Genomic DNA, 10,356 nt, shown 5'->3' on the forward strand with positions numbered 1-10,356 from the left:
TGTGAGTGAATGACATAAGCCAAATAGCTCATAGAATCATCATGTATTCTGATTGCTATTGAAAATAAAATAAAAAAAAATAAAAAGAAAAAAATTCATCAAATTTTAAGTTGACATTTTGACAGAACTCATTTCATTTGTCAAACAATGATATTTTTTCTCAATTTTTCCAATTCTTTCTCTACTATTACTAGATTTTTATAGTTCCATACCACTATTTTATATGCGTTGACAGACTCCAAAATAATTTACCAAAATTCGAATAGACGTTTAGGAGCAGTTTAGTGACAACACACACAGAAGATAAATAAATAAATAAATATATATACATACATATATATATATATATAATATTTAATTTTGATTATAGTTTGTTAAATATTGCAAAGGAGTTACTAATTCCTGGTTGCAGATTAAAATCAAGAAATAAACCTAAATCCAATGTACCAAAAGATGTTTTCCTGACGCTACCACATTTATTTTAGTATTTCTAGATTTCACATCAATTAAATTCGTATCCCACAATCACTTCCACACTTGTCCACATGACACTTTCTACACTCTATTTTTGCACAATCGCCTAAAATATAAGGGCACTGAACAGAAAATGTCAACGAACCGCGAACACTAACCCACGCCGAGACTATAAATCATTTAGGAAATCAGGGAGCGCGTCGGGGGCGTTAAATCGGCCGCTTTTTGCAAATCGCGTCTACGCGACAGGTAACAATGCGGCCAGGTATTGTGCGATCGGGGAACCGACTGAGTTTTTGTAGTGGCACTACACTAGCCGCGACACGTGAACTGTGTCGCGCGTTTTGTGCAACAATGGACGCGCCGCCGTTCGATCAGGTAAATCGAGAGCTGGGAGGACTTTTCTTTTTAGAGTAAGAAATATATGATAGTCTTGTGTGTTTGTTCTTCAAGTTATAATTACAAATGACTAGTTTATTATATATGTTATTATTATTATTATTATTATTTATTTTTTTAAATTTTTATTGGCCTCGCTTACTCGAGCATTTAGCCACCTACATTATTCTATACAAATCATATATCTATGTAATCTTTCAATTTTTACACTATCTTCTTCATATAATCCTGTTCTTTCTATATTTCTCAACTTATCTTAATTCTTCTTTACTATCTTACAAACACTTCTATCTTCTTCTTCTATACTTCTCATTTCATCTTCTAAACTCTTCTTACTTCAATTCATTTTAATTCTAATTCTCTAATTTTTTCTCTAATTCTGATTATTTTTACATACCTATCTTATAGTATATGATTGACTTACTTACTTCAATTCATTTAAATTCTAATTCTCTAATTTTTTTATACATTCTGATTATTTTTACATACCTATCCTATAGTATATGATTGATATGATTATTGTAGCCACATTGTCGAAATTTAAAACGATAAATTATTTAGAATGATATGGTAATTTACATGTTCTCTACGTTTTCACTCCATTTTTTTACAACGATTTAAACATTTTTAGCAACCCTTTATTTGACCACCACTGAAATGGCAATCAATGGTATCAAAATCAATCAAATAGGTTCATGTAGTAAAAACACACAAATAAATTTTTATAATTGTATAATCTGTGTTTACCTACATAATTGGTGACCCCGACAGAAGACCTAATAAAGACAAAACATATAGTACATATATGTTGTACAAATAACATATAGTAAAAATACTCAAAGAAAAAATTATAATTCTGGCGAGGTCACAAATTATAATATAATTTATTAAATAGCCATCAGAAGAGTACCCAAAAAATGAAATAGAAATGGAATTATTGATTAGAAATTAAATGACGTAGAATTTAAAAATAGTTGATTTGAGATTAAATAATATTAGAGTTGTTGAATTGAATTGAATTTGAATAAAATTGGAAATAAGAAGAAAGCAAGAAAGAATTAGAATTTGAGAAGATCAGATTTAAGTTGAATTTGAATAAAAAATTAGAAGTAAGATGCAAAAACAAGATGAGAATTCAAGAGAACACATTTAGAAGAAAGAAGAAAAAAAAGAATGAAAAAATTAGTTATAAGAACATCAAAATAGAAAAGGATATAAATAAAGATAGTATAGAATATATATACAAACCAGAACTGTCCTTATAAAATTTAGAAAAAAGAAATATTTAAAGTAGTTTGGAAATGATCAGCTTTTAAAAGCAACCTAAGGCTTTGTTAAAATTGTGACAAAATATACAATATTTAATAAGGTAAACATATGCTTATGATGGTTTACATTCTGATTTTAAGAGTTCGTTTTAAAAATTTGAGATAGTTCAATTGTAAAGTTAGACCAATGATTAATAGAGTAATTTATCATCAACAATTTATATTGTATTATGTTCTTTGAGATCACTCGTGGGTAAGTGGCTAGAGCGTCTGCTCCTGAATCAGAGGTCCGGAATTCGATAAATAACAATTTGTTGTCAAGGAAAAATAGCACTAACTATTCGCCATATAACAGAAAATGTAATAATAAAATTTATAACACAAGGATGGAAGATATGTTTGGGTTGCAATATGTAAAACCGGTATAGTATAAAGTAAGACAGATTATAGGACAATTAAGTTCTGATTGCTGTTCGAGAAAATATTGAAAACAAAAAACAAATAGTACAGTGGTCTCATGTAGGTAATTTAGGTAATTGTGATCAATGTGAATCACAACATGCAAGAAAGATAATATGAAATACAGGACTTAACTGCATTAAATATCTAGTGCATTGGAATGGTGTGGTTTATATATATAATAGTAGCCGAATTTAATCAATATCAAAGAATTTTGGTAAATATTTCCAGCTCTCTTCTTACGATTCAGCACATATCGCGTGGATTTCCAGGTAGCCCGACGTTATCGCGACATTTATGGATAGTTTGTACATACATGACGCATTTCGACATCTGTCGGCACTTCCAACTTCCAACTATACTTCCAACTGCTCGTAGTCGGAAAAAGAAAACTCACGTGGACTGACATAGATTTTTTTCTATTTTTGTATATTGTGCGAATGTTTGCTTACTAGAAAACAATAACTGATAAGCTATTGTTTTCTAACAATTTCAATGTCGGAGTAACAGATAATGATATATTAAAGATATATATTTATGCTTATGCATATAAAATTCAATATTCTTATTGCAAATTGCAGTAGTATTTCTCAGGTGAATAATATTTACTAAAACATTAAACGTCTTAAACTCGGTTATTACCTAAGAGAACTATAGACAACAATCGAAATGTCTTATACCTATTTGATGAATTCAATTATTATTACAATTTCTGTAAAAGTGATGATGAGTATGTATATTATTAATGCACCAATACCAGGAAAGAGCTATTTTCAGTTGAAAACATATTGCTATCTATATTTAAGAGTGAAAACCGATATCACTACAGCTTGATACCAGACAGTAGGCATCAAACTCGGGGCCAATGATTTAAGCTCTAGCCTTAGGTAAACACAAAGTAGGTGTATGCGGCATTTTGCCCTAAGGCAAGTTGCATAAACTTTGCGATATGTGTAAATAATAGAGATAATCAATATTGGATTTGTATATGATCTACCTGTCTAACAGATTATCTGTTTAAGGATCTACCTGCCTAAGTTGCCTACTTGTCTATTTATGTATTTGTCTAAACTTCTACCTATTTACATGTCTATCTATCAACCGATCTTCATGACTATATCTCTACCTTTCCATTTACCTATTTGACTACCTGTCCACTCATCTACCTGTTTACCTGTCCACTTGGCATTTGTGTATCAATATTTCTCTATGTATATGAATCATAATAATGATTTTTAATAATCATTTAGAGACACACTAACAGAAACATACAATTTTAGGTATGCCAAAATGTCCAAGAGGTTTGAAACATTAAGATATGCAAAAATTTTTCCTATTATTAAATTTTGAAAATAATATTGAATATGCCATTAATTAAATCATTTTTAAACTAATTTTATTATACCAATAAATTTTCGATTATTTCCGCTTTATTATGCAGTTTATTATAAAAAGTTATATAATCATATCCGTTATCGCGCCGAAATATTATATATATTTTATATTGTATAAATTTATTTTTCTTATGAAATTAGATCGTAAAATTGGCTGATAAAATTCATTTGATTGCATACGATAAAAATGTTTTAAACATTCCGGTGCCTCAGTTTCAAATATTCAAAACAGTACTCCGCATGTGTAAACAGATGTGTTACGATTTCCTTTTCACATGTGAGACAAGAGGTAACGTATCGTTATCACTGGTAATTTGATAATATTAAAAAGGTATCAGATTTTTATAATGAACACAAAAAATCTAAATTATACAATGAAATCGCAATGCACTTAATATAATTTTAATACAGTAACAAATGATAATTTATAGTGTTTAAAAATTGAGTGCATATTAAAAACAATTTCAATATGTGCAATAGTTAATATAATTTAGTTGTAAATTTATTTTTTATTCAGACAACAATCCATTTATTAATTATAAAATATTAATTTTTGAGTGTATAATTATTATTAATATTAATCATAAAAAATCAGCGAGTTAATAAAACCAACACCAAATGTAATTATTATGAAGTTATTTCTTCCATAATCATTTATGATTTTATCAAAAATATTCAAAATATACAAGTAATAGTTGCAATTATTTTTGTATTCACAACATTCATTAATTTTTGTTACATTCCACGAATAAATTTCTGATGTTATACAAATATAAAAATAATATTAATTTTATGAAAATAATATGACTACCAACAAGTACATAATATTAACTAGGCAAATGTGCAATTTTGAAGAATTTTTATTTTCAAGCTTACATCAAATTTAAAAACTTTATGATTCTAACCTTAACAATAAATTCAATTCATACTAACGCTGATAAATAATTCAGTGAAAAAAGAATACAATTGTATATTGTAGCTCCACTATTTATTTTTTTATCGATGCTACGAGGTTTAGTAATAATATAATAGTTAAAATTCATATAAATAAAACTAGGTTTATATATATATGTAGTTCATATTATAATATGAACTAAAATCAAAACATAACAAGTGGGGCAATAAACATGTTTTTTCCAACATTTTTGGAAAAATTTATGTTTAATTTTTTTTGAAAATTTGATAAAACTAAAATTTTGAAACCCAATCAAATAGATTGATCTATAGCGACAAAAATATCGAGAGAATTTGTTTAAACTATATAAGTAAACTTCAGATATCATTAGTACGAAATCCTCCTTCAAAAAAAAAAAAAATTAAACAAAATTAGTATTCATTAGTAAAGTATCTCTATAAAATATCGAACGATTGGATGGGCATATGTATAATGAAGATTTTTGACCGCAAAATGTCATTTGTGTTTTTTTTTTTCAGAATCATTCACCGTAACCGCTGGACCCACCTCCCTAAAAAATTCATTAAGTCTTCATTCCATCAATAGAGATAAAAAATATAAAATCTTTTTAAATTCAATAATTTTGATGATCTTGTAGTGTTTGGATATTAATTTTATAGCTCTATCTTGATAGGCACATGACTCATTTAGTGTCCGCTAAATATTTTTAATAGGTGAACAATCAACATAATATACTAGAAATTAATATTATTACTATCTATCCCCCGTCTATTGCATAAGTTACTACAAAGTTCCGCGCCCGTTGTTTTGTCACTGTGTCCATGACGACGACGCTGGCATCGCGCCTGCACCCACCGCGAGGGCTAAAGAACTCGAGTGGGTTTCAGTGGGTTGTCGAGGATAAACGCCATTCTCGGTAATAAAAAATGAATCAAGCCTCCTACCAACTATTCGAACTATTGCGATTACGCGGGAAGTAAGATTTAGGCGGTCGGATACATTTTTGCAAACACAATCTATCAATGATTATTATGCACAACAATATGATGACAGTCCCTACATATTTTGCTTGATATCGTATTATTAAATTTGTCTTCATACCGCATAAAATTAACTTAGTCCAGTAGGGTTTTGAGGTTTCCGGTGAAAGTTAAGAACGTGTGTTGGTAAATCTTTAGTATCCGGATTGTTTCCTAACCTGGGTCAGTAAATATCTGGCAGCTTGATACCAAATTTCTACTTGGGCTCATAGATTTGAAATTTAATCTCAAGTAAAAATCGTTTTTGTGAGAATTGCTGCATACAATATGAAGTTAAAAATAATACTATTGAGTATATAAACAATATCTTATAACTAGGATATGTCGACTACCCAATGCAATTGCAATCCAAATCTCAAAATGTTTTCATAAAATTTGTAATTGAAAGAAGTAGGATCTTATTTCGTAACTTTTTTCAGTAAATCAATTCATATTTTTTATAGATTTTTTTATTGCGCAGATCAATACTTATGAGTCCTAAATGTTGCACTAATTTGGCACTACTACGTCGGTTTAAGAGATGGTAACCACAACAGTAGTCTCATCTCTGTGTGATAAAATTTAATATAATAATTTCTGTAATATGTGGAATCTTTTATGATGCAGCAATGCTAGATGAGAGATATTTTTACTTGGAAACATATTCCGAGCTATATTTACAAGTGAAAACAAATGTCACAACTGCTTGACATCAGGCTCCTCGAGGCGAAATCGAAATCTATGCGAAATCTATGCAGATCATAAAAATGCTTGCATCGTTTCCAATAAATTCCACTCTGAATCTTAAGTTTAAAGTTCCAAAAGTACGAGAAGATCATTTTGAATATTATAAATCCATTTTGAATCGAAGTCATTGAACAAACTCTTGTACTCTGCAAAAAGATTCTTTTATAGATAACTGATGCGTTGATCTTTAATATAAAATAACATTTTGTTCAGTAAAAACCTCAACACTTACAAACATCAGATATTCGTATATACTCCAACGCCAACTCCAGTTTTTCCTTCATGGACTTATGCTATATTGGAATCCAGCCTTTCAAAATATTTATTTTGATAATATTAAATATTGAATACTCCCACATCCATCGTTGGACACGAAATAACTCTAGTGTTTAATTGAACGTATTATGAAAACAATACGTAACAAAGGTATTCGATGTTAAATACAATATTAATATACGTGGGTAGATAAAGTATGCGTTTGTTTTGTTTAAACATTGAACAATTTCCTTTGTACTCTTGCACATATCAAATTTTGCACTCGAGTACTGAAGACCACTGTATCGTGTTCTTCAAACCGAATGGACGTGTTTGGCACCACGTTTCGGCATAAAATAATTTAAATTATTCTAGCCAAATATTACATTGGTAATTACAGTCTTGTGCGTGCTTGAAGATAAAAAGTGTTTTTGTATAAAAACAAATAGTGATATTTAATTTATGAAATCGTTGAAAACGGGTGTCGTAGAATATTTGGATAGAGTGATAATTATTAGTTAATAACAGTACAATGATGGCAATTCGTGTCGTTCGTAGTAAACTGAGGAAACGCGAAGACCACTCTAACTCGGTTCATCCAGAGGCGTCCCAGACAATTACGACAGTTGTTGCATCTGCTGAGCCAGTGGCGTTCAGCCAACAGCCCATTTGGGTTTTTCCACCCAACCCGCCGCAGCCTTTGCAAAACAGCAACAATCAGGATAACTTATCCAAAAATTTGAGCCGCAGCAGCAGTTTCCACAAGGACCACGGTGGTCGCTGGAAAAGATTTGTCAAGGGAAAACCCGAACAGGATTCGCATGCTATACCACCTGAATTGAGACCTCAACTAAAAAAGATATTTGTTTACTGAAATATCTGCACTGCTTGTTGAGGAAAAAACTCCAAATTTTTGATTATATCAAATGCCATCTTTAATCCCCACCCTAGCCTATTATATTTATAACGAATAGAATAATTTTTCATTGTTGTAATTGACATAATTGATGTGACATACTATACTCAAGATATTGACAATTTGCACTTTGTGCCGCGATAAAATCAACAACTGCATTTGTATGGATCATTGTTTATTTATGTAACAAGTAACAATGCAATTATTTTGAAATATCGAATTTTAAATTTTAGACTCATTGAATTTATGTTGCATATCACATATCATTGATTCAAATTATGATAAAGACTTTGATGGTGATGTATGTACATTCATTTTAGTATTAAACTTAATCAGTATTTTGAAAAAATCCAATAATTAGGTCAGAATTTAAAAAAATAATTATGTATTTTTTAATAATTTTAATAATTTTATGGCTTGAATCATATTTATATTACAATTGTTGTTATACACATTAATTATGTGATCAATAAATGCATTAAAAATAATATTTTTACAATGATAGAACATTGCCAAATAAATAACATTCTTCTACGACAAATACAATTAAATGCAATAACACAAATGCCAATTTAAATTAGCAAGAAATCAATAGATATCTGAAATAGTTTCAAATTATATCTACGAACTACTTCGTATTTCTACATGAAATGCTTAGTTCCTCGTCTTGTCTATTTATTTCATTTAAAAGTTTCAGAGTTGAGGCAGATGAACTGACAAACAGATGGACTAAACTATGAGATAAAGTTTGCGAAACAATTCGTCTAATAGCTTCTAGGGAATACAGCCATCGGTAAACCATATATAGTATAAATGAAAATATACAATTGAACAAATGTTTTCACTAAAAATATCCTAGTATATTTTTAACGGACACAACATACAGCAGATAATATTTAAATTATGTAGAATTTAAGGTTATCTTGGTTCATATAATTCAAAATGAACAAATTTCAACATTTTAGGAACTTGTTTGCCGAGTAAGTGAACTTGAAAGAACAAATTTTTTGGCAAGCAAATGCAAAGTGGCAGTTACAATATGTCTTCGTGCCTATCTCAAATATTGTACGCACTTTTACACTCATACCAGAACTTGCTTTTGGGCAGCACACCACTAATAATTATTATTATCACCAGGATAAAACTTACATCAAATATATTATCGAATATACCTTGCTCGTGAAACTTAAAAATTATCCCGTACATAGATATCCTAAATAGTATATCCTCTATCCTTGCCAAATTTCGTTTTTCCTCTCAGAGATTTCAAATAATTCACTCCAGGTGAATCGTGCGCTAATTAATACCACGACTTCGTGTTATTTCATTTTAGTGTGGAGTATTTCTACATGAAAAGACGAACTGAGAAGATAACTTCCAGGGATTCGGGCAGATGAAGTGCGCGGTTATAGGGTGTGTTTTGCCGAAGGTTTAATCTAGTTTAAGCGAGTAATCCTAGCGAAATGAGGCACTAACTTACGCTAATATGATATAACCTCAGTGAAGGAGCGGTATCAGGTTACCAGAAGGAGGTAGATGACTGTAACGTGATTGCACCACATTATGACAATGTTTTCAGCTCAGAGATATCTAATGACGACGGGCGCAAGGTATTATGTGATAACTCCTTGATCATCTTGATAAGAATTTTGGTAAATTATTATGGGTGACGATACGACTAATAAGTTACAATTTAAAATATAATCAAATAAGTAGACAACTAAACAGAGCACTGTTCTAGTTTCTGAGACACCACATTTGTCATAAAAACGATTCCATGAAAATTTTGTTTTTTGAAACTAACGATATTGGTAGATGGGATATAACTATAAAGCATGATTGGAAACAATATTGCAAATATTAAAAATATCTTTCTAAATTTTATATATATATTTTTTATAAAAAGCTGTTCATAATTGGGTTTGTATTCACTGAGTACCGAGTTCAAATCCGTAAAGATAGCCAACTTGAATTACAACTATGAAACAAAGTGCATATGTTTTATTTCCGGCATTGCTACAATAAGTTCCAAATATTTATCATCAGTATCAGAAAAATCATTGATCTATATTGCCTTCTAGTATAAAAACATCTTGTTAGGACAATAATTGGGTTGCTTTCCAAGCAACTAAGTAGCTGATAGAAGTATCATCGAAGTTTATGATCTTAACGAACCACATATTAGCGGCTTACAAAGAGTGGTTTAAACAATTTATTTAATAATTTATGTATGTTGCTAGTATTCACAGGACATATTGCTTCATGATAATTTACAAAAATTTTAATAAAATGATATAATCAAAAAGTTTATCATATTATACGTTTCGCCCGTAGTCATTAGATATCTCTGAGGGCAAAACATTTTCATAATGACGCGCAATCACGTTACAACGGAGGTTGTATGATATTATACTAAAGCGCCTTATTTTATGAAATGATTACGAGTTTTGGTTAAATTATAATGTTGATAAGATTATTTTCATTTCTGTGTATTTTCAGATTTTTCAGG

At 29.8% G+C, this 10,356-nt stretch overlaps 1 protein-coding gene across 1 annotated transcript; it reads left to right on the forward strand.

Moving 5' to 3' along the window:
- The first annotated feature begins 7,463 nt into the window (after nt 1-7,463).
- Nucleotides 7,464-7,805, forward strand: LOC113373493. The gene has a single exon (XM_026613787.1). It carries the CDS (start codon nt 7,464-7,466, stop codon nt 7,803-7,805), a length of 342 nt encoding a protein of 113 aa, XP_026469572.1.
- The last annotated feature ends 2,551 nt before the right edge of the window (nt 7,806-10,356 follow it).

Source organism: Ctenocephalides felis, unplaced genomic scaffold (assembly GCF_003426905.1).
Source record: "Ctenocephalides felis isolate EL2017-DRISC unplaced genomic scaffold, ASM342690v1 CF-g0.4_SCAFFOLD_01604, whole genome shotgun sequence".
NCBI classification, from domain to species: Eukaryota; Metazoa; Arthropoda; class Insecta; order Siphonaptera; family Pulicidae; genus Ctenocephalides; species Ctenocephalides felis.

Excerpts from the sequence above, each read along its gene's own strand:
- LOC113373493 (XM_026613787.1), top strand. The coding sequence starts at position 7,464 with ATGATGGCAATTCGTGTCGTTCGTAGTAAACTGAGGAAACGCGAAGAC.